The sequence below is a fragment of the Helianthus annuus genome, chromosome 16 (assembly GCF_002127325.2).
Source record: "Helianthus annuus cultivar XRQ/B chromosome 16, HanXRQr2.0-SUNRISE, whole genome shotgun sequence".
Classification (NCBI taxonomy): domain Eukaryota; kingdom Viridiplantae; phylum Streptophyta; class Magnoliopsida; order Asterales; family Asteraceae; genus Helianthus; species Helianthus annuus.
Window position 1 is genome coordinate 139090395 of NC_035448.2, and position 26921 is coordinate 139117315.

Sequence of the window (26921 nt, forward strand, 5' to 3'; positions counted from 1 at the left end):
AAGTTTCAAGTGTTGTGTAATTTGAATATAGAATACATGTTGCACCCAAAGTGTTCAAAACGAAAATGGGATCGAGTATACTCACCTTAGTGTGCGTTGCGTATTTCTTGGAATAAGATTAAGAATCAGGAATTTGCCCAAGAGTGTGCACAAGAGAATTACCCTATTAATTTTTGAGGATTTGTTAATTATTGGGAATTTAGAGATTATAAAAAGGCATATTAGAATAATATAAACATGTCTAAATTAACAATCATAAGTTTCATTAATGAAATATATGACAATCTGTTCTTATAAATTTCTGAATTAAAATAATATTTCAGATATTAGAATAAATCTGTTAAAATGATAATTTTATAAATCTGTTTTATTATAATAATAATAATAATAATATTAATAATAATAATAATAAGGATAATAATAATAGTAATAATAATAATAATAATAATAATAATAATTGTAATAATAAAAACAAACTGTTATAATGGATCGAAAAAAAAACTGTATATATTCATACTTCTATATAAGAAAAAAAAGAAAAGGAATGAATGGAATCGGGATTTCGTACCGGCGGCGAAGGTGCGGTGGTTCGACGGTGGTCAGAGGTGGAGCAATTCCGGCGAAGAAGCAGGTCTCCGGCGACAACGGTTTTGGTTTCGGTTCGAGTCGAGTTGGTTTCGTTTTATTTCGGGTTTGCGCCAACGAACTCCGGCGACCTTCGAAACAGTGAGGAAGAATAAAAAGTGCGAGTGGGTTTGAAGAAGGGTGTGTTTTCGATGGAGGTATGAACCGGTATTTATAGGTGTCGAATGAATCGTATGAGTTTGGAAATGGTCCGTAATATGGAAACGATTATGATTGATCATAATTGATTGACAAAAAAAGGAAACGCGAATTTGTTTAGTAATTCCGAAATGGAAATGGGAGCAGATTTCCATGGATTTTGTTACAGGGTTACCTAGGTCTCAACGCGGAAATGATACTATTTGGGTAATCGTAGATCGATTGACCAAGTCCGCGCACTTTCTGGCTATTAAGGAAACAGACAAGTTCTCTACCTTGGCGGAGATTTACTTAAAAGAAGTAGTTTCGAGGCACGGAGTGCCAACCTCAATTATTTCCGACCGAGACGCTCGATTTACTTCGGAATTGTGGCAAGCTATGCACAAATGCTTTGGCTCACGTTTGGACATGAGCACTGCTTATCACCCGCAAACGGATGGACAGTCTGAACGCACCATCCAGACTCTAGAAGACATGCTTAGAGCGTGTGTGATCGATTTTGGCAAGAACTGGGAGAAGCATCTACCGCTAGTAGAGTTCTCTTACAACAACAGCTACCACACTAGTATTCAGGCAGCACCTTTTGAGGCATTGTACGGTCGTAAATGCCGGTCACCTCTCTGCTGGGCAGAAATCGGTGATAGTCAAATCACGGGCCCAGAAATGGTGGTAGATACAACGGAAAAGATTGCCCAGATCAGACAACGCATGGCGGCAGCTCGTGACCGCCAGAAGAGTTACGCTGATAAGCGTAGGAAACCATTGGAATTCCAGGTCGGTGACCGGGTTCTACTTAAAGTCTCACCCTGGAAGGGTGTGGTTCGCTTTGGTAAACGGGGCAAGCTTAATCCACGGTATATCGGACCATTCGAAATTACCGAGAAGATCGGTAAGGTTGCTTATAGATTGAACCTGCCTGAAGAACTGAGTGCGGTACACAACGTTTTTCACGTATCTAACCTGAAGAAGTGTTTGTCGGATGAAACACTTGTGATTCCTTTTAAGGAACTAACGATTGACGAACAGCTACACTTTACTGAGGAACCGATTGAGATCACGGATCGAGAGATCAAAATCCTCAAACGTAGCCAGATACCTCTTGTACGAGTTCGTTGGAACTCGCGACGTGGCCCAGAGTATACCTGGGAGCGGGAAGATCAGATGAAGCACAAGTATCCCCAGCTGTTCCCTAACGAAAACCCCAGCACTGAAGCTACGAACGAATTTCGGGACGAAATTCCAAACTAACGGGGGGATGATGTGACACCCCGTTGAAACGCTTTCACTCACACTAGCTTGACAGTGGCTGCCTTAACTTTCGGGACGAAAGTTCCTAAAACTTGGGGATAATGTGACACTTCGGACTTTCCCGGGAAACCTTTTTAATGTAACTTACGTGTATATGTGTGTTTAAATGAGAAATTATGAATTGCTTGTTATTACGTGTTGGGTGTATATGTGTACGTATAGGTATATATATATATATATATATGTGCGTGTTATATATATGTGAGCCGAGACCCGCGAACCCGACTCGAGACCACCCCCGGTCTCGAGTGAACAGTGAAGCACTTGGGCCGGTTAAGGCCTTGTAGCCGAAAACCCAACCCGGAACCCCCCTAAGCCCACTCGGAATGTTATATAAACCAACCCACCCCTCCCTTAGCCATTTTTACAAATCTCACTACACTCTCATACTCTCCTCTCATCTCCTCTCACTAAACCCTAGCAAACCAAGATCATCTCCTCTCATCTCCTTCTTCTCGGAACCAAATCGGAGACATCAAGATTCTCGGATCAAACTCAACATCGCACTAGGAAGACCACCCCTCACACCCTTCATCAACCGGTTAGTTTTGTGGCTTTGTTGATTTTGAATAACTCTTGAATGCTTGGTAGTGCTTGATTGTTTATGTTAGTTACTATAAAATGCTTGAGATTGCTTGAAGATGATTTTGTGTCTTAATGAAAATTATCCGGTTTTGTGTTTAATGGTTTTGTTATTCGGTTAATGCTAGGTGCTTGTTAGAATGATTTTGACCAAGTGATGTGCATGATTTGCTTGATCTCATGAGTTTTGATTTGTGATGAACCATGCTAGATAGGAACCGAGAATAATAATGCCGATTATGTCAAAACTGATTGTGTTAAAAATGTGTTCTTTGATCTCATAGTTTTGTGCTTAAATGATGAATGTGGTTTGAATATTGTTTGATTACATGATGAACAGTTTGAAGATGGTTTGCATATTCAAAAATAGGTGTGTTTGATCCATTTTAGACAAGGAATAGACAAACAAACATGTTTATGCAATATTAGTGGATAGTACATATTTGTTTCATGAAAATGCAATTCTATTGGTTAGTACTTGACAGGTTCTAGAAGGTCTTCATGTGCACGTAATCATCGGTTGCGAGTAGCAACCTTTGGTTGCTACTCGAGACCACAGCAAGCCTTGTCGAGATCTCCCGGTTGCGAGTCGCAATCAACGTGTGTTGGATCTGGTTGCGAGTCGAAACCGCCGGTTGCGAGTAGGAATCTCTGATTGCGAGTCGTAATCAAAGCGTGACGAACCGAGACCTCGGTTGCGAGTCGCAACCTCGGTTGCGAGTCACCCTTGTCTCGACTGGGCTGTTATTGGGCCAAAGAGCTTGTTGGATTATCTGTTAACTGGACTGCTTGTGTATCTATTACTGTTTAGGCCCAATAACCCCACTGTTGTATGTTGGACTTTCTGATTGACTGGGCTGCATATATACCTGCTACTGTGGTTGTTTGCATTTATGTTAAGTGTGTTTTATACGTGTTTACTTGTACCCAACTTGACCCATACTTGGTAACCATGCTAGGACGTGGTGACCAACATACTTAACCAAGTAACGTATCATACCGAGCAACCCAAGGTGAGTTCACAACTTAAAAGCATGCGTCCCGGTGGTTTGGGACACGAGACTAAAACAACCCTATCCCCTTGTAAAGGGGATGCCGTCTACATTCCTTCCCTAGTTATTGGGAACAAACTTACTTTATCTTCCCTTGTATTGGGAAACCCTTTTTAGTTAATTACTGTTTATACGGAATGCAACCAACGGCACTAAACACAACTCTATCACTCAAGTCCCTACTACATAATACCGATTAGTCGCCGGTGCCAGGCGAACGGGTTATTAGTTGATAGCGCTATTTAGGTCTTACCAGCCTCACACCGTGCCATGGTATGGGATCGGTCGTGAACTAATGTACTCAGGCATCCGTCAATGATGATAGAACATTGACATCGGGGCATCCTGCGGAAACGCAAACGGTTACCTAGTGTTCGGTATTGGAAAAACAGTTTAGTCGCTAACTTTTGGGGTAGCTCCCCAGGGCATGTATAAACGGATAAATTAACTGGTGAAACAAGTTTTTTGGTAATTAAAACTGGACAACTAGTGAGCTCACTCAGCATTATTGTTGACCCCTTACTGCATGCTTTGCAGGTGGCCAGTGACTGGAGCAGCTGCTTGGGATGTGTAGTGGTCGTCTGCCCGTGTGTTGGGCATTTATCATGCTTACCTTATGAACAATGTTTAAAACTGTTAATTATGCTTCCGCTACATTTTACTCTGAACTTAAGACTTCGAACTCTAAACTTAACACTTGCTAATCGTATGGTTAGTAAGTATTACTTTTGTTATCAATTTAATTAGTCAGTATAATTAGTGGCTGGATCCTGGTCAGTCACGCCCTCGAAGCGGGTGTCATCCGCGGGTGGATTTTGGGGGTGTGACAGATTGGTATCAGAGCCATTGGTTATAGTGAACTTGGTTTTAAAAAGGGGAAAATCTTTTTGAGAAAAACCAGACTATAACCCGTGACTCGTGACGACACTACACTCCAAGTACAAGGCTCGACTTATCTGACCTCATAGCTCGGACCCATAGTTACTTGCTTAATTGTCTTATGTTTTCCGCTTTACTATACGTACTGGTTTGCCTGATTAGATAGATACGTCATCTCTCTTCTATCTTATTCTCGCTATCACACACTCATACTATGTTTTCTGGTTATGAAGACAATGAGTGGACGCGGACGAGGAAACGTCAACATGACTCAGGCTCAGTTCACTAACCTGCTCAACACTGTGGCTGCAGCTTTCGCAGCTCACCCTATAGGTAAACTCGATGTTTTAGGATGTTTAGATCCTACCGTCACCTCGTCTTTTCGCCTCTAAACCTATTTCGCTTCACCCCTCACAACAGGTCAGCCTGCACCTGTGCAACCACGTGTCTGTACCTTCAAGACCTTCATGGATTGCAAGCCTCTTCCATTCAGTGGCACTGAGGGTGCCATAGGTCTCCTGCACTGGATCGAGAAGGTCGAAGCTGTCTTCGCTGTCTGCGAGTGTCCCCCTGCTAATTGGGTGAAGTTTGCTACTGGTACTCTAGAGGGAAGCGCACTTTCGTGGTGGAAGGCGCAAATTCAAATGCTTGGTTTGGAGACTGCTAACGCTACTGCATGGGAAGATTTCAAGGATATGATCAAGGAAGAGTACTGTCACAGGGATGACATCCACAAGCTTGAGAATGAGTACTATGAACTCAAGATGGTTGGGTCAGAGATTGAGACCTACACCAAGCTGTCCAACGACTACGCTGCTCTTTGTCCAAACATGTCTCGACCTATGTATCGAAGAATCGAACTGTACATCAAGGGTCTGGCTCCAGAAATTCGAAGCCATGTAACTTCAGCCAACCACACTACCATTCAGCCGATCGTTCGACTTGCTCACAAACTCACTGATCAGGCTGTGGAAGAGGGCAGGTTGCCCAAAAGAATCAGTGCTACTGTCGGAACTTCTAGTGACAACAAGCGTAAGTGGGAAGGAAATCAAATCAAGGATGCTAACTCTACTCAGGCCCCAGCTCAGCAAAGGAAAACTGACAACAACAAAGGCACTCAGCAACAGGGTGGCTACCGGGGAAACTACCCTAAGTACAACAAGTGTAACAGGCACCACAATGGGGCATGCAACAAGAGTCAGTGTCAGCGATGCCACAAGATGGGGCACGAAGCAAAGGATTGTAGAAGTCAGTTCCCAGCAAGACAGAATCAGCAACAACCTCAACAGCAACAGCAACAGGGAAACAACAGAGCATGTTTTAAATGTGGGGCAACAGGGCACATGCGAAAGGATTGCCCTGAACTGAATCAGAATCGCAACAACAATCAGGGAGCTGAGAATAATGAGCAAAACAACAATGCTGGGAATGCAAGGGGAAGAGCTTTCGTGATTGGAGCTGGAGAAGCAAGGAACGATCCCAACGTCGTGGCGGGTAAGTTCCTACTTGATGATCGCTATGTTTCTGTGTTATTTGATTCCGGTGCCGATGCCAGTTATGTATCCCTTCGCATTAGTAAGAAACTTAAGCACTCGCCCGCATTATTAAGTTCTAAGCACATCGTCGAGATAGCTAATGGTAAGAACATCGAGGCCACGCACATGATCCACGACTGCACACTAGAATTGTCTGGTCACACGTTTAGTATCGATCTTTTCCCCGTCAAACTTGGAAGCTTCGACGTCGTCATTGGTATGGATTGGTTATCCAAACATCGCGCTGAGATCCTCTGTCAAGAGAAAGCAGTTCGTATACCTCGCCGTTCTGGTCAACCCCTCATCATCCAAGGCAACAAAGGTGGAGAAGTCACAGGCATTATCTCGCTTTTAAAAGCCCAGAAGTGTTTGCAAAAAGGGCGCACCGCTATCCTAGCACTCGTCACCAATACTCACGAAAAGGAAAAGAGGATTGAAGATTTTCCTGTAGTACGCGACTATCCCGAGGTATTTCCTGAGGAACTACCTGGACTCCCTCCTCACCGTCAGGTCGAATTCCAAATCGAGCTAGCTCCCGGAGCCGCACCCATAGCTCGTGCACCGTACCGTTTAGCCCCTGCAGAACTGAAGGAACTCTCCACGCAACTACAAGAACTTTTGGATAAAGGATTTATCCGTCCTAGTTCATCACCCTGGGGAGCACCAGTACTTTTTGTCAAGAAGAAGGATGGCACATTCCGAATGTGCATCGACTACCGTGAGTTAAACAAGGTTACCATCAAAAATCGTTACCCTCTCCCGCGCATCGACGACCTATTCGATCAGCTGCAAGGATCGAGCTACTATTCTAAGATTGACCTGCGATCAGGCTATCATCAGCTGAGAGTTCGTAATGAAGACATTTCCAAGACTGCATTCAGGACTCGTTATGGTCATTACGAGTTCCTCGTCATGCCTTTTGGAATGACTAACGCACATGCAGTGTTCATGGACCTTATGAACCGCGTATGTAAGCCTTACCTCGACAAATTCGTGATTGTGTTTATCGACGACATCCTGATTTATTCGAAAATTCAAGAGGAACATGAACGACACCTACGCCTTATTCTGGAACTCCTTCGCAACGAGCAACTGTACGCCAAATTCTCTAAATGTGACTTCTGGCTTCGAGAAGTCCATTTCCTCGGCCATGTAGTTAATAAGAACGGAATTCACGTCGACCCAGCTAAGATCGAATCGATAAAGAACTGGCCTACGCCTAAGACTCCCACTGAAGTTCGCCAATTTTTGGGTTTGGCAGGCTACTACCGCAGATTCATTCAGGGATTCTCAAAGATTGCACAACCCCTCACGACTCTCACTCAGAAAGGCGTCGCCTACAAGTGGAATGCAGCACAGGAATCTGCTTTTCAGAGGCTTAAGGATAACCTCTGTAGCGCTCCTATTCTCTCGCTACCTGAAGGCACTGACGACTTTGTGGTTTACTGCGATGCGTCTATTCATGGGCTCGGTTGCGTGTTAATGCAACGCGAGAAAGTTATTGCCTACGCCTCTCGGCAACTCAAGACGCATGAAAAGAACTACACGACGCATGACTTGGAACTGGGAGCAGTGATCTTTGCTCTTAAGATATGGAGACATTACCTGTACTGTAACACCCCCAAAATTTCACCTTCGGAAACCCCGCGAGGCGTGTTACGCATCAGAGTTCGAGCCACCAATCACATTAAACCAATGGTAAATATTTAAATAAATCATGACATTAATTTACTCACATAAGTTGTCAACATAATATTAATTCTCAAAAGTTGTGTAGCGGAAGCATGTATTAAGTTGTTTAGCAATCGTTTCATAATAACGCTTAAAAACCAATGTATCACATGTATTTTAATCCAAAAGCCTCGATCCATGACCACTCCAGCACTCCCAGATAGCAAGCTTCCCAATTCCAGCATACCTAACGACCTGCGAGCATGTAACACGTGTATCAGACAAAGCTGGCGAGTTCACAGTTTTAGAAAATGTTTATTACCCGTTGTGTGTAAAACCGTTCAATAACCACTACAAGTAATATTGTTAATATCTCATTCCAAACACGGACGGCTCACGGACTGCCCTTCCCACGTACTCCTATCTAGTACTGGGCCAGACTGGGTCATTAGTTCACCTCCGTCCTCTACAGGCACGGGGTGAGGGTGCCAAACCTAAGTAGCGCTACTAACTAATACCCGATGAGGGACTTACAAAAGATGACAGGTGAGAATATTAACCAATATACCCGTTTTTACCCAAAGACTTATCCCCCCATGGGATACCCACTGACTGTCCCCAACCACTGGGACGCATGCTCGAATGTAGTGAACTCACCTTTGGTTTACTCGGTATGTTATGTTACGTTACCCGTTCCTAGTTGGTCAACCAAGCCCTACCGTGGTTATCGAAAACAGTCAGTTTTGTATACACGTAAATCTTGTATACTCTTTGCACATTATCCAAGTAATGAACAAATATAGCACATACTATTGCACAAGTTATAATAAGTATGCGGGCCGTATATTTATTCACGTTACAAGTTCATATCTCACAATGACATATGCTAACAATTCGGTTCTCATACAAGTAATCGTGCAAGTTCACAAATATGAAACAGTTTAATATTCTAATACATCAATATTCTAATTGCACAATTCTAATTTCATTAGAATTTCAACAACTTCTTGTGTTCCACATAAACCTCAATCACGTTCCAACACATTGTGCATATGATCGTGATTTATCATGCATACATTCAATTCATTGACAAACTACTCTACATGATACTCATCGAATCATTACAACAAACAAGTATTATCGGGCCATTATATTATAAAAACTAACAAGCATCAAGTATTACCATTATCAAAACAAATGGCTGACAACTGTTTAAAGCATCAGATCACGTGATGGCCTGACAATTTATTTTATTAAACTTCACAATCAATCTTGGGCTTGTCTATTCATTCACATGATACATTCTGATAACTTTCAATTTATATTCAATCTTTAATACAATTCAAACTATCATTGTCTTTTTCTAATAATTTATTCACCATAATCATTTTCTAAATCAGATTATCTATTACTTTAATACCCATTATCATTTGATTCTAGCTTTCATGCACTCTCCAAGCAAAATAGCCATCGATCTGATTATGATAATTATCAACAGTTTACATAATTCATAACTTCTCATAACTCCACATGAAACCCTATCATCATACATACAACCTATGTAGCCTAACAATATCATCAACCATATCAGATCCATGAGTCATAAAATGCATACCAAAGGTTATATAAGCATGCATCTAGTACCATACAAACACATAATCAACACACATCATTCATCGCCGATCATCCAGCCTACCCAAGAGCATCACATCGCACCAGATTATCAAGTTCAAGAATAATCACCAACTGTAATCTACCCACTTTAATTACGTATATTGTTCATGATATCAACCCGTAATCACAACACTTCTAGCGGATAACAACTCATAACAGTTTTCAAATAGTTTCAATCATCACACATAACATAGCCGTACATAAAAGGAATGCAACGTAAATTAATCGCATAATCCACTAACCTGGCATGCGAGACAAGGTGGATTATTAGAGAAAAGGGATTGCAACCAGAAAGGAAGGAGGTGTATATCCCCCCTCGTTGCCGTCGATGAGGAAGGAGGACTAGGGTTGGGTAGTCAAGTGTATATGATAGAAGAGAACCCTACACAATTGCTCATGTATTTACGACCACAATACATGGGCCGAACTCAGGTTGGCTCATAGATATTCGGCCGAGAACACCCAGTAGCAAGGAAAGCTTGTTTGGCCCAAACCCAAAAAGGTGTGCGATACGACGGGATTTGTAAGATTAATCATTCAACCTATATTAACTTACATTATGTATATAATTAGAATCTCGCATAAATTACTCCATAATAATCATAGCAGGTACTCGGTTGCAACATGTAGTGAGACATGAGGCATAGATTAATTGGACCAAAGCTCTAACAATTATGATATCTCATGCAAACCTTTCAAATCAACTAGCCGACAATCATCTATTTTGAATTGAATATTTTAAATCAATTGAAGTGTTTGTTAATTGGACCAAAGAAATCACTATTTTGAATTGAATATAAAAACGAACACTTCACGTGATGTTTAGTATAAAGGGAACACACTTTGTGTCAAGCCCAAACACCATAGCCCAATTACTCCATGGGTTCGTACACGGCCAGTGGTCAAGGAATCAAATAACGCTGACCTGAAAAGTTAGGGTTGTCACATCATCCCCAACTTGAAAGAAATTTCGTCCCGAAATTTGATATGCAGCCTCATAAGAGCGGAGTGACGTATCAGAATGACTGTGATTTTTCCCCGGGTACCACATCATCCCCCAACTTGAAAGAAATTTCGTCCCGAAATCCATTAGTTGCATGAAGATCGGATCCGACAGCTTCCCAATCTATTATTTCGATGGATTCCTCGTCAAACTCCAACTCGTCATAAATCTTAGGCTTTGGTAAGGGTATCACACGTGTTTCATCGGACAAACATTACACTAGATCCGAGACATAAGTGACACCGTGAGCGTTACCCATTTCGTCAAGTAACCCGAGTTTGTAAGCCATGTTACTGATTCATTCCAAAATTTCAAATTGTCCAACGTAACGTAAATTAAGCTTATCGCGCTTCTCAAAGCGCACCGCACCCTCCTAGGGTGAGACTTTCAACATGACACGTTAGTCTGCAGCGAACTCCCAGTGTTTCCTAAGTTTACCAGCTTTTCTGATGATCACGCGTTGCCGCCATACAATTTCCGGTTTAAACAATCTTCCCAAGAGTTCCGAGTACAAGTCTTAGACCTGTGATTAGGTTGTCATTCTCCTTAGTCCAATAAGGGAGTCTGCGTTGTCGCCCAAGCGATGCCTCAAACAAAGTTGTCTAAATACTAGAGTGGTAACTGTTGCAGTAAAGCTCAACCAAAGGTAGATATCCCTCCAAATTTACTAAAGTCAATCACACACATGCTCGCAGCATGTCTTTGAGTGTCAGGATGGCTCGTTTATTCTGACCGTTTATCTCACGGTGGTGATAAGCAATGCTCATGTTTAGACGTAAGCCGAGAATATCGTGTATTGCCTGTCATAAATCAGGTATAACTCCAATATCAGAAGTAACAGAAGTTGGCACCTCGTGCCTGAGACCGCCTCTCTCAGAAGAACATCCACAGCTTGTGAAGACTCGCTAGTTTTCTTGATTGTAAGAGAGTGAGATGGTTTCGTGAGGCAATATACGATCACCAGGTGATATCGGTTCCGTTCTGAGTTTTAAGTAACCCAATGACAATTTCATGGCGTTTGTTTTCGTTCCCATATGGGTGTTTCCGGTTACTGTTCAAACAAGTAGGTTTCCGGTGTTCCACCCTGACTCCCGCACATGTCCGACATCGGTTATATGTAGTATTATGGGGCCTTCATGCCCGGTTATTCATACGAGACTTAAAATCCTAATATCCCCTATCAAGTCCAGACTACCGGAACATCGGAGTCGGTGTGCTTCGCTCAGTATGAGTTCCATACGGTTGCTGTATAGTGGGATCCACATTTGTTCCATGAGATAGCGAATGCCGTCCGTCCTGCCAATAGTTGCTTCCCCATGCCTTGCATGAACCCATCTTGTGAATTCTCTTCCAACAGGTCTTCACTTCGAACTAGGTGAGTCTGGTCAGGTGTGTCAGAGTGGATAGCGAACTGCAAGGTCGTGCACGTTCAGGTCTCACAGTCGTAATCATCCAAAAGTTCCATCCAGCGTTCTCATCAACTGATAAAGCTTCTTTCATGGCCAGGGTACACGGGAGGCCCTTGTGATCGGTCTAAGTAACGCGTTCGGTACCGTCCAAGTAATGCCTCCAAGTGAATCCAAAGGCCACGATTTCTTCCACCGGTTGTGTGTCGTGATGTTCTTCTTTGTAACTCCATTACGTAAGTCGTCACTTTCTCGTGTTGCGTCGGCGTGTATCTGGGTCTCCGATTCAAACATGATGATATACCACTGTATTACCCACACCCTTGGGTAAAACGATGCTCAGCGTCTGGCAGAGTTAAAATTCGAAAGTTGGAAAGGCGTCCTCCTGTTCTGTCCTTCGCAATCTCATTACTCGGCTGTACTAGAGCGGTCTAAGCTACGCGACCTCCGGAATCCCTGTGATTAATCTGCGAGTATATTAAGCGGAACCAAGTAATCGTTGTATCCTCGAGGAATTCTTCAGTGTCGATCAGTTCCAACCGAAACGAGTCTTAGCGAGATTCATGTGCATCCCTGCTTCGTTGATTGTATGACTCACCAAGGACATCTCTCGAACCCATAAGTTACATTTATCGAGACTTCGTACGGTATGGCTCCTCCCTCAAGGTCCTTCTAATGTAAGAATGCCTGTGATGTTCTTCTCCTTTGGGACAGATTCGGTACGTCATCGAAAATCATGGTTGGTTCACGTGATACGTAAAGCTGCGGGTGTGATGACTATTCCCAAGGTCATGGGTACAAAGTCGCATGTCTGAATTGCGTCTGATGTGTCGCCTTAACAATCTTTTCCCTTGAACTTTCATCTGATAAAGCTCATTCCTGGCAACTAGTCGTTGGGTCGTCAATACACGGTCATAGAGAACGGTTCCTTGTCTGTCACCTTGATGAGTTCCCGATAATCAGTGCACACACCAAAAAGTTTATCCTCCCGGATTTATCTGGGCTTTCCAAAGCGAAAACTAGGTCTGACAACCTTCTTGTCGAACAGTTCTCATAGTGGCTTATACTGCTCTTGCATCCATCCTGATGCAAAACAGTAAGAGTACGAGTATTCGGAGCTTCCTCTGATCGTGAGATCAACGAGTTTCTGACTAATAGTTGTGGCGATATGTCTAAGAGTTCTTCAAGTTGTACATTGGGATTAGTCACAGCAATTGATGGATCCTCGATCCTATCGCCCCTAGTCTGATCACTAGAATTAGTTGCTGCTACAGCGAGATCATCCTTTCATAGACGCTTTCGGGGCTATTATTACTTTCATGATGCTAACCTTCTCACCACTCTGGTACTTCAATGCATAAGGTGACGCTAAATTTCTTCTCACAGGGTGCGTCTGAGTGATTTGTCTAGTTAATGAACCATTACTGACTACTGCATCGTAATCACCAAGGGTAGTAGAAGTGAGACCGGTGTCGAATGCCTGTCTCTCGTAGGGTCGAGTTTGCGTCCCAACTAACATGTGCGGTCGCAGTTGACTTGCCATCAGCCGGTTCCATAACATGTTTGGTTTTTGCGAATCATCAAGGTTAAACAGAATTAGGGCGAAGCGATTTACTACCCAACCAAACCACTATGTTGTTATTTTCCTAACTTCCTTTCCGTGAGCACCACTGCCGATGCAATCGTTACAGTCACGCGGATTCCTCCCGTATTGACCTCGCTCTCGTGATTGTGGTCGTTTTTGACTTATCAACGTCCAATACGTGCCGAAGGCACCTCCTTTTCCATACAGTAGGCTACTATTACAAGTACCTGGTTGTCACGAATACTGTTGCTCAAATGCTTGGGCTTGAAGCCGATCGCCACATTCTTTCACCACAATATTCCTCTCTTCACACTTCGTGCCGAGTTCCAAGGTGTTACTCGTGGTGCTGGAAGTTACACATTCCCCACTAAAATCTGTTATCACTTCTAAAGTCCAGATTGGTTTGTAACAGTTGACTCCCACGAGTCGCTGACCAGAGTTAAGTTTTAGATTGAAGTCAGTTCGCTGGTGTCCGTTGCTGGCAATCGGGGTCGTCCAAATACTGAACTCGGTAGGATACTACACTCATCCTTTTGTTCATCGTTCCAGCAAGTGATTCGAATTATCCCCAGTGTGTTTCAAGGGTGTTGCAAAAGCGATCGCACTTCGAGGTTTAGAGCGTTAGTGTGTTGGGTCCAAACAAATGAAGACAAGTGAGGAAGGTAATAACCATTCATTCAACGCTATCACATCCAACTCAGGAACGTTCGCACAAGCACCTAGCATTCTACACAGTTTGCTAGGCGTTCTGATGAGTGTTCAAGCACTGTTTGTTAACATCGAGGTTCGTAAAAGTTTGCTGAGAAGTGAAAAAGTTCGTGTTTCAAAAGTTTGTGTTCATGTAAGAGTCACTCACTGCCATGCCTCCTATAGGCTGTTGTGTGTCACATTAATCAAATAATAGGAGTGGAAAGTCGTGTACACATTATAAGTGAAAAACCTCGCTGGGACTCGCATTATGGAAGTGAAAAGTCGTGTACACAATACGGGGGTAAGGATGCTTGGTACATTCCGTACCAGCTTGATAGGCTGCTAAAGCCTCAGCCACGCGGGTGTTGATTAGGTCAGTCAACTCGGCCTGTGTCGTGGTGATGTTGCCTCGTCCGCGTCCTCGTTCACTCATGTTTCTATAGTTGGGAATTAACCGGTTTAGAAGTTGAAACGAGATGAGAGTCAAGTATCATACTGATATTTACGTACTACCAAGTTCACACATAGTAGGGCAGAACCCTCCTTACGCTCGATAAGTCTCACTGGGACTTGCATGCACCCCGCGTTATTATTAAGTGTGCACCCATAATAATAAGGCAATTTGCATGCTTATCTCAGTGCTTCTTAGTTCGCGCTCAAAGTTTCCCCCCGTTCAAACAACACAACAGATGATATCACAGTTCTATGGTTTACATGAGTCGGAGAGTAGTGTCACACTATCAAGTCACTATGGTGTTAAATGTTTCAGTTCACATACGTTGTGGGTGTGCGGCTGCTAAGTAAGTACTGTATAAAGTGAGAGAGAATCGAACCTTGCAATCTGGTGCTGAGTGTCATGATCGATTTTCGAAGTTGTTCGGTTATAGTCTGGTTTTACGAATCGTTTTAAAACCTAGTTCACTATAACCAGTGGCTCTGATACCAACTGTAACACCCCCAAAATTTCACCTTCGGAAACCCCGCGAGGCGTGTTACGCATCAGAGTTCGAGCCACCAATCACATTGAACCAATGGTAAATATTTAAATAAATCATGACATTAATTTACTCACATAAGTTGTCAACATAATATTAATTCTCAAAAGTTGTGTAGCGGAAGCATGTATTAAGTTGTTTAGCAATCGTTTCATAATAACGCTTAAAAACCAATGTATCACATGTATTTTAATCCAAAAGCCTCGATCCATGACCACTCCAGCACTCCCAGATAGCAAGCTTCCCAATTCCAGCATACCTAACGACCTGCGAGCATGTAACACGTGTATCAGACAAAGCTGGCGAGTTCACAGTTTTAGAAAATGTTTATTACCCGTTGTGTGTAAAACCGTTCAATAACCACTACAAGTAATATTGTTAATATCTCATTCCAAACACGGACGGCTCACGGACTGCCCTTCCCACGTACTCCTATCTAGTACTAGGCCAGACTGGGTCATTAGTTCACCTCCGTCCTCTACAGGCACGGGGTGAGGGTGCCAAACCTAAGTAGCGCTACTAACTAATACCCGATGAGGGACTTACAAAAGATGACAGGTGAGAATATTAACCAATATACCCGTTTTTACCCAAAGACTTATCCCCCCATGGGATACCCACTGACTGTCCCCAACCACTGGGACGCATGCTCGAATGTAGTGAACTCACCTTTGGTTTGCTCGGTATGTTATGTTACGTTACCCGTTCCTAGTTGGTCAACCAAGCCCTACCGTGGTTACCGAAAACAGTCAGTTTTGTATACACGTAAATCTTGTATACTCTTTGCACATTATCCAAGTAATGAACAAATATAGCACATACTATTGCACAAGTTATAATAAGTATGCGGGCCGTATATTTATTCACGTTACAAGTTCATATCTCACAATGACATATGCTAACAATTCGGTTCTCATACAAGTAATCGTGCAAGTTCACAAATATGAAACAGTTTAATATTCTAATACATCAATATTCTAATTGCACAATTCTAATTTCATTAGAATTTCAACAACTTCTTGTGTTCCACATAAACCTCAATCACGTTCCAACACATTGTGCATATGATCGTGATTTATCATGCATACATTCAATTCATTGACAAACTACTCTACATGATACTCATCGAATCATTACAACAAACAAGTATTATCGGGCCATTATATTATAAAAACTAACAAGCATCAAGTATTACCATTATCAAAACAAATGGCTGACAACTGTTTAAAGCATCAGATCACGTGATGGCCTGACAATTTATTTTATTAAACTTCACAATCAATCTTGGGCTTGTCTATTCATTCACATGATACATTCTGATAACTTTCAATTTATATTCAATCTTTAATACAATTCAAACTATCATTGTCTTTTTCTAATAATTTATTCACCATAATCATTTTCTAAATCAGATTATCTATTACTTTAATACCCATTATCATTTGATTCTAGCTTTCATGCACTCTCCAAGCAAAATAGCCATCGATCTGATTATGATAATTATCAACAGTTTACATAATTCATAACTTCTCATAACTCCACATGAAACCCTATCATCATACATACAACCTATGTAGCCTAACAATATCATCAACCATATCAGATCCATGAGTCATAAAATGCATACCAAAGGTTATATAAGCATGCATCTAGTACCATACAAACACATAATCAACACACATCATTCATCGCCGATCATCCAGCCTACCCAAGAGCATCACATCGCACCAGATTATCAAGTTCAAGAATAATCACCAACTGTAATCTACCCACTTTAATTACGTATATTGTTCATGATATCAACCCGTAATCACAACACTTCTAGCGGATAACAACTCATAACAGTTTTCAAATAGTTTCAATCATCACACATAACATAGCCGTACATAAAAGGAATGCAACGTAAATTAATCGCATAATCCACTAACCTGGCATGCGAGACAAGGTGGATTATTAGAGAAAAGGGATTGCAACCAGAAAGGAAGGAGGTGTATATCCCCCCTCGTTGCCGTCGATGAGGAAGGAGGACTAGGGTTGGGTAGTCAAGTGTATATGATAGAAGAGAACCCTACACAATTGCTCATGTATTTACGACCACAATACATGGGCCGAACTCAGGTTGGCTCATAGATATTCGGCCGAGAACACCCAGTAGCAAGGAAAGCTTGTTTGGCCCAAACCCAAAAAGGTGTGCGATACGACGGGATTTGTAAGATTAATCATTCAACCTATATTAACTTACATTATGTATATAATTAGAATCTCGCATAAATTACTCCATAATAATCATAGCAGGTACTCGGTTGCAACATGTAGTGAGACATGAGGCATAGATTAATTGGACCAAAGCTCTAACAATTATGATATCTCATGCAAACCTTTCAAATCAACTAGCCGACAATCATCTATTTTGAATTGAATATTTTAAATCAATTGAAGTGTTTGTTAATTGGACCAAAGAAATCACTATTTTGAATTGAATATAAAAACGAACACTTCACGTGATGTTTAGTATAAAGGGAACACACTTTGTGTCAAGCCCAAACACCATAGCCCAATTACTCCATGGGTTCGTACACGGCCAGTGGTCAAGGAATCAAATAACGCTGACCTGAAAAGTTAGGGTTGTCACATGTACGGTACCAAGTGCACTATTTACACCGATCACAGGAGTCTCGAGCATATCTTTAGGCAAAAGGAATTGAACATGAGACAACGTCGATGGGTCGAACTCTTGAATGACTACGAATGCGCCATCAAATACCATCCGGGCAAGGCCAATGTCGTGGCAGACGCCCTCAGTCGAAAGGACACTATACCGAAGCGCGTGCGAGCATTGCAACTTACCATCCAGTCTAACCTCCCTACCCAGATTCGAAATGCTCAAGTTGAAGCATTGAAGCCGGAAAACATCAGGGCTGAGTCTCTGCGAGGATCGAGACAGCAACTAGAACAGAAAGAAGATGGTGCTTACTATGTAACAGGGCGTATCTGGGTTCCACTCTATGGAGATTTACGTGAACTCGTGATGGACGAAGCCCACAAGTCCCGCTACTCAGTACATCCTGGTTCGGACAAGATGTACCACGACTTGAAGACTACGTATTGGTGGCCTGGTATGAAGGCCCACATCGCAACATACGTCAGCAAATGTTTGACTTGCGCGAGAGTCAAGACAGAATACCAGAAGCCAGCAGGTCTACTCCAACAACCAGAAATCCCGAAATGGAAATGGGAGCAGATTTCCATGGATTTTGTTACAGGGTTACCTAGGTCTCAACGCGGAAATGATACTATTTGGGTAATCGTAGATCGATTGACCAAGTCCGCGCACTTTCTGGCTATTAAGGAAACAGACAAGTTCTCTACCTTGGCGGAGATTTACTTAAAAGAAGTAGTTTCGAGGCACGGAGTGCCAACCTCAATTATTTCCGACCGAGACGCTCGATTTACTTCGGAATTGTGGCAAGCTATGCACAAATGCTTTGGCTCACGTTTGGACATGAGCACTGCTTATCACCCGCAAACGGATGGACAGTCTGAACGCACCATCCAGACTCTAGAAGACATGCTTAGAGCGTGTGTGATCGATTTTGGCAAGAACTGGGAGAAGCATCTACCGCTAGTAGAGTTCTCTTACAACAACAGCTACCACACTAGTATTCAGGCAGCACCTTTTGAGGCATTGTACGGTCGTAAATGCCGGTCACCTCTCTGCTGGGCAGAAATCGGTGATAGTCAAATCACGGGCCCAGAAATGGTGGTAGATACAACGGAAAAGATTGCCCAGATCAGACAACGCATGGCGGCAGCTCGTGACCGCCAGAAGAGTTACGCTGATAAGCGTAGGAAACCATTGGAATTCCAGGTCGGTGACCGGGTTCTACTTAAAGTCTCACCCTGGAAGGGTGTGGTTCGCTTTGGTAAACGGGGCAAGCTTAATCCACGGTATATCGGACCATTCGAAATTACCGAGAAGATCGGTAAGGTTGCTTATAGATTGAACCTGCCTGAAGAACTGAGTGCGGTACACAACGTTTTTCACGTATCTAACCTGAAGAAGTGTTTGTCGGATGAAACACTTGTGATTCCTTTTAAGGAACTAACGATTGACGAACAGCTACACTTTACTGAGGAACCGATTGAGATCACGGATCGAGAGATCAAAATCCTCAAACGTAGCCAGATACCTCTTGTACGAGTTCGTTGGAACTCGCGACGTGGCCCAGAGTATACCTGGGAGCGGGAAGATCAGATGAAGCACAAGTATCCCCAGCTGTTCCCTAACGAAAACCCCAGCACTGAAGCTACGAACGAATTTCGGGACGAAATTCCAAACTAACGGGGGGATGATGTGACACCCCGTTGAAACGCTTTCACTCACACTAGCTTGACAGTGGCTGCCTTAACTTTCGGGACGAAAGTTCCTAAAACTTGGGGATAATGTGACACTTCGGACTTTCCCGGGAAACCTTTTTAATGTAACTTACGTGTATATGTGTGTTTAAATGAGAAATTATGAATTGCTTGTTATTACGTGTTGGGTGTATATGTGTACGTATAGGTATATATATATATATATATATATGTGCGTGTTATATATATGTGAGCCGAGACCCGCGAACCCGACTCGAGACCACCCCCGGTCTCGAGTGAACAGTGAAGCACTTGGGCCGGTTAAGGCCTTGTAGCCGAAAACCCAACCCGGAACCCCCCTAAGCCCACTCGGAATGTTATATAAACCAACCCACCCCTCCCTTAGCCATTTTTACAAATCTCACTACACTCTCATACTCTCCTCTCATCTCCTCTCACTAAACCCTAGCAAACCAAGATCATCTCCTCTCATCTCCTTCTTCTCGGAACCAAATCGGAGACATCAAGATTCTCGGATCAAACTCAACATCGCACTAGGAAGACCACCCCTCACACCCTTCATCAACCGGTTAGTTTTGTGGCTTTGTTGATTTTGAATAACTCTTGAATGCTTGGTAGTGCTTGATTGTTTATGTTAGTTACTATAAAATGCTTGAGATTGCTTGAAGATGATTTTGTGTCTTAATGAAAATTATCCGGTTTTGTGTTTAATGGTTTTGTTATTCGGTTAATGCTAGGTGCTTGTTAGAATGATTTTGACCAAGTGATGTGCATGATTTGCTTGATCTCATGAGTTTTGATTTGTGATGAACCATGCTAGATAGGAACCGAGAATAATAATGCCGATTATGTCAAAACTGATTGTGTTAAAAATGTGTTCTTTGATCTCATAGTTTTGTGCTTAAATGATGAATGTGGTTTGAATATTGTTTGATTACATGATGAACAGTTTGAAGATGGTTTGCATATTCAAAAATAGGTGTGTTTGATCCATTTTAGACAAGGAATAGACAAACAAACATGTTTATGCAATATTAGTGGATAGTACATATTTGTTTCATGAAAATGCAATTCTATTGGTTAGTACTTGACAGGTTCTAGAAGGTCTTCATGTGCACCTAATCATCGGTTGCGAGTCGCAACCTTTGGTTGCTACTCGAGACCACAGCAAGCCTTGTCGAGATCTCCCGGTTGCGAGTCGCAATCAACGTGTGTTGGATCTGGTTGCGAGTCGAAACCGCCGGTTGCGAGTAGGAATCTCTGATTGCGAGTCGTAATCAAAGCGTGACGAACCGAGACCTCGGTTGCGAGTCGCAACCTCGGTTGCGAGTCACCCTTGTCTCGACTGGGCTGTTATTGGGCCAAAGAGCTTGTTGGATTATCTGTTAACTGGACTGCTTGTGTATCTATTACTGTTTAGGCCCAATAACCCCACTGTTGTATGTTGGACTTTCTGATTGACTGGGCTGCATATATACCTGCTACTGTGGTTGTTTGCATTTATGTTAAGTGTGTTTTATACGTGTTTACTTGTACCCAACTTGACCCATACTTGGTAACCATGCTAGGACGTGGTGACCAACATACTTAACCAAGTAACGTATCATACCGAGCAACCCAAGGTGAGTTCACAACTTAAAAGCATGCGTCCCGGTGGTTTGGGACACGAGACTAAAACAACCCTATCCCCTTGTAAAGGGGATGCCGTCTACATTCCTTCCCTAGTTATTGGGAACAAACTTACTTTATCTTCCCTTGTATTGGGAAACCCTTTTTAGTTAATTACTGTTTATACGGAATACAACCAACGGCACTAAACATAACTCTATCACTCAAGTCCCTACTACATAATACCGATTAGTCGCCGGTGCCAGGCGAACGGGTTATTAGTTGATAGCGCTATTTAGGTCTTACCAGCCTCACACCATGCCATGGTATGGGATCGGTCGTGAACTAATGTACTCAGGCATCCGTCAATGATGATAGAACATTGACATCGGGGCATCCTGCGGAAACGCAAACGGTTACCTAGTGTTCGGTATTGGAAAAACAGTTTAGTCGCTAACTTTTGGGGTAGCTCCCCAGGGCATGTATAAACGGATAAATTAACTGGTGAAACAAGTTTTTTGGTAATTAAAACTGGACAACTAGTGAGCTCACTCAGCATTATTGTTGACCCCTTACTGCATGCTTTGCAGGTGGCCAGTGACTGGAGCAGCTGCTTGGGATGTGTAGTGGTCGTCTGCCCGTGTGTTGGGCATTTATCATGCTTACCTTATGAACAATGTTTAAAACTGTTAATTATGCTTCCGCTACATTTTACTCTGAACTTAAGACTTCGAACTCTAAACTTAACACTTGCTAATCGTATGGTTAGTAAGTATTACTTTTGTTATCAATTTAATTAGTCAGTATAATTAGTGGCTGGATCCTAGTCAGTCACGCCCTCGAAGCGGGTGTCATCCGCGGGTGGATTTTGGGGGTGTAACATCCTTAATGGATTTATACGAATGCCAAACCTAGACAGGACGTCCCGACTACCGGTACCTAACCCTTCCAGTTACTACACATCCTTAATCGATTGGGAAATCGAAACTTTGGCGAGAGTGAAAATCGAGGAGTGAGACTAGTTAAACAAGATGCGAGTATCACCTCTAACTTGATAACATCGTACCCTAATGTGGTTGGTACTTATCAAAAGATAAGGGTCCACTAGAATATGAAATGGAAAACTCCCATCAAGGTTTGGATATCACTCCTAACTTGAGGGTAGATTTCGTGCAAAAATCAAAGTATAGCTGAGTGAAATTCATCACCAAGTGTGGGAATCACCCCTATCTTGATGAATCATTTCGATTGTATTGTAAGAGTGTCTTCAAAGCCTCCAAGTGTGTATTGTGTTAGCCTTAGGAAAGGCATGTATATTAAGAGTCCAAGAGAATAGAGGAAAGCAAAGAAGTTAGAAAGGAAGTTGTTTTAAGCAACACATAGTGAGAAAGCTCCTAAACTATAGACTAGGCAAGGCATTCCTAATTCCCTATAGTTATGGTTCTGATACCAATCTGGTATCAGAGTACTCCTACTATAGACTAGGGGAAACTAAGGAAATCCTACCTAATTCCCTATAGTTATGGCTCTGATACCAATCTGGTATCAGAGTACTCCTACTATAGACTAGGGACAAGTAAGGCAATCCTACCTAATTCCCTATAGTTATGGCTCTGATACCAATCTGTCACACCCCAACCGATGGCGGAAACATCGGGATGAGACGAACAAATTGCTCAAAACAACATAACACTAATTGTGACAATATAATTTAAATTCAATTTCATAAATTCTAAAATGTCATACATTGTTCAAATGAACAAACAAGATTCCAACATAGTTTATTTCTAGGTGTGTTTCTAATCCACCCTAACTTGATTCCTTCATCATCTTGACTATCAACCTGCAACATGTATTAAAATAACATCAACAAAAAAATGTTGGCGAGTATACAAGTTTGATACATAGCATAGTAGAATAGAATGTGTAAATACTCATATCCAACACGAATAACATGATCCACTTTGCCTTTCCCAATAGACTAGCGGGAAGTTAACACGTTCAACTTGTTCAATACGTTCAACTTGTTCAGTACGTTCAACTTGTTCCATACGTTCAACTTATTCAATACGTTCAACTTGTTCAATACGTTCAACTTGTTCAATACGTTCAACTTGTTCAATACGTTCAACTTGTTCAATACGTTCAACTTGTTCAATACGTTCAACTTGCATAGCATATGAGATTAACAAGCAGCGAAATGTTTCGTGTTTAAATGTGGATAGAGTGTAAATATAACAAGTTTCAAGTGTTGTGTAATTTGAATATAGAATACATGTTGCACCCAAAGTGTTCAAAACGAAAATGGGATCGAGTATACTCACCTTAGTGTGCGTTGCGTATTTCTTGGAATAAGATTAAGAATCAGGAATTTGCCCAAGAGTGTGCACAAGAGAATTACCCTATTAATTTTTGAGGATTTGTTAATTATTGGGAATTTAGAGATTATAAAAAGGCATATTAGAATAATATAAACATGTCTAAATTAACAATCATAAGTTTCATTAATGAAATATATGACAATCTGTTCTTATAAATTTCTGAATTAAAATAATATTTCAGATATTAGAATAAATCTGTTAAAATGATAATTTTATAAATCTGTTTTATTATAATAATAATAATAATAACGATAATAATAATAATATTAATAATAATAATAAGGATAATAATAATAGTAATAATAATAATAATAATAATAATAATAATAATAATAATAATAATAATAATAATTGTAATAATAAAAACAAACTGTTATAATGGATCGAAAAAAAAACTGTATATATTCATACTTATATATAAGAAAAAAAAGAAAAAGAATGAATGGAATCGGGATTTCGTACCGGCGGCGAAGGTGCGGTGGTTCGACGGTGGTCAGAGGTGGAGCAATTCCGGCGAAGAAGCAGGTCTCCGGCGACAACGGTTTTGGTTTCGGTTCGAGTCGAGTTGGTTTCGTTTTATTTCGGGTTTGCGCCAACGAACTCCGGCGACCTTCGAAACAGTGAGGAAGAATAAAAAGTGCGAGTGGGTTTGAAGAAGGGTGTGTTTTCGATGGAGGTATGAACCGGTATTTATAGGTGTCGAATGAATCGTATGAGTTTGGAAATGGTCCGTAATATGGAAACGATTATGATTGATCATAATTGATTGACAAAAAAAGGAAACGCGAATTTGTTTAGTAATTCCGAATCAGTCAACCGAGCAATGAAAGGAAATCTGGTTTGTTACTTGCTGTCACTGTGTTGGCGGTAAGTGTTTAAAAAAATGGAAAGTCCGAAATCGCGCATAAGGTTTAATTGATTTCATAAATGGTCGGATGTGGTATTCCCGACCGAGTGGTTAGTCATTCGTTTGTTATCCTAGAGGTCTCCGGTTCGATCCTGTCCCACGCGCATAAAACCCATTTTTTTTAAATAACCATCCAACTAACTGAGTTAGCCACTAACTGAGTTTTCTAACTCAGTTAGTGCTGCCCTTTAATAAAATTAACCTGGTTAGGCTCATTTAACCGGGTTTTCACTAACGGGGTTAGATTAACTAACAAAAATGCTTAAAATCAATAAAAATTCAGTTTTTAATATATATTTATTTATTTATTTAATTTTAGTTATTAATTTATTTATTTAAAATACTAATAAAATAGTATAAAATCATTTTAACCCAAATTTTGATATTTCAACCGAATTAACGTACGAATTCCCAATTTTCGTACAGTTTAGGGTAATCTCTTGGCAACGATGAATTTAAGAGCTGAGATTTAGATGGAATTTCACTGTTTTTACGTGCTTAACATAGTTTCAACGTGTTTCAACGTGTAATAACATAACATAGCATATAAACACAAATATGAACCAAATCATGCATTTTTCATTAGGATTCAAGTCTCGGAATGAAATTTGGGAATAAACGAGAGTACAATTGTCTAAAATAGGAAAGTACAAGTCAACAAGCTATAAATAGAAAGTTCAAAAACACGAGGCGTTACATTGCATCTTTGTTGCTATCACGAGGTCGTACTGCTCACTCACGATTTCATATTCCTATTAATCTCAATGAAGATTCGGTCTGCCATATCAAGCCTAATACTGAAGTCGCTAATCTTCTAAACCAAGCCAAGTTAATTATTTGGGACGAGGCACCGATGGTACACAAACATGCTTTTGAGGCTCTTGATCGTACAATGAAGGATGTTTTGAGTGTATTTGATTCACGAAATTCAGAACTTCCATTTGGTGGAAAAGCTATTGTCTTTGGTGGTGACTTTAGACAAATCCTACCTGTTGTACAAAATGGAAGCAGGCAAGATATTGTAAACGCATCTTTATGTTCATCCCACATCTGGTCCCATTGCAAGGTGTTAAAATTGACAACCAACATGCGTTTATCGGTAGGATCCAGTAGCTCAAACATCGAGGAAATAAATCTATTTGGTAAATGGCTTCTAGAGATTGGCGAAGGCAATGTTGGTGATTCTAACGATGGTGATTCTAATATTGAAATACCTAATCATCTTTTGATAACTGATGAAAATGATCCGATTCAAGCTTTGATTGACTTTGTATATCCTTCAGTTTTGGATCGTTTTAAGGACCGTGACTACTTTTCTGAAAGAGCTATACTCGCTCCTAAGAATGAAGTTGTTCATGATATAAATGATCGTTTGCTTGCTTTGTTTCCGGGTGAAGAGGTAGAGTATCTTAGCTCTGATAGTTTATGTCCTACTGAGGAGATTAATGATCCGTTACATCAAGATTTATATAATCCAGATGTGTTAAACAGTGTGAAAGTTTCTGGATTACCAAATCATAGATTGGTATTGAAATTGGGTATTCCGGTACTGCTTTTGAGGAATATTGACCAGCAAAACGGTTTGTGCAATGGTACGCGTCTTCAAATCACACGTCTTGGTAAACGGGTTATCGAGGCTGAGATATTATCGGGAAGTAATGTTGGTTCAAGAACTTACATCCCAAGAATTAGCATGATACCATCTGACAAAAAAATACCCTTCAAGTTTCAACGAAGGCAGTTTCCAATAACCGTATGTTTTGCGATGACTATTAACAAAAGTCAGGGACAATCTCTATCCAGAGTTGGTCTATACCTTAGAGACCCCGTGTTCTCACATGGTCAGCTTTATGTTGCTTTGTCGAGAGTAAAGACTAAGGATGGCGTTAAGGTTCTAATATTCGACAAAGATGGGAGACCAACAAACAAAACTGCAAACGTGGTTTACAAAGAAATTTTTGGGAAATTGTAGATTAAACTTATGTTATGTACTTGATTTATCCTAACATCAATGTTATAGTAAATGTTTTTAATAGTTATTTTTTCGTATATATAGATGTTGTCATTTATATATTTTCTAATTTTCAGGTTAATAATATAAAATTTTGTTATTTGAATATACTTAACCTCATTGTTATATCCCTATAAGACGATATTTCTATGAATTAAATATAACATATAAACAAAAACTAGAACAACTTGATATTATTAATCACGGTTACATACTAGAAGTCCATAATACATAAAGATGTTAACTAGAAAGATGTTAACCTACTACAAAACAACTTTTAACAACAAATAACTTACTGTATCTTCCTTCATTAGCCAAAATTACCATATATTATGGTCAAAAGTGTTTCATACTTTGAAACATCACCTCTAGCGCAAAACACCAGCATGGAACAAAACACATATATCCGGAAAGTACTGGAACTTGCAATGATCACCTTCTTGTATTTGGTTATCTTTTAGCCATTTCGCCCAG

The 26921-nt window shown here is 41.1% G+C and overlaps 1 protein-coding gene across 1 annotated transcript in view; it reads left to right on the forward strand.

The window, feature by feature from the left end:
• Positions 1 to 26408, forward strand: part of LOC110919663 — a 29676-nt gene extending 3268 nt beyond the window's left edge. Inside the window, exons 4-5 of the mRNA XM_022163926.1 lie at positions 25134 to 25502; positions 25875 to 26408. Coding sequence (XP_022019618.1) covers positions 25134 to 25502; positions 25875 to 26408 — 903 coding nt within the window. The remainder of the gene's footprint in view (positions 1 to 25133; positions 25503 to 25874) is intronic.
• Positions 26409 to 26921: the final 513 nt, after the last annotated feature.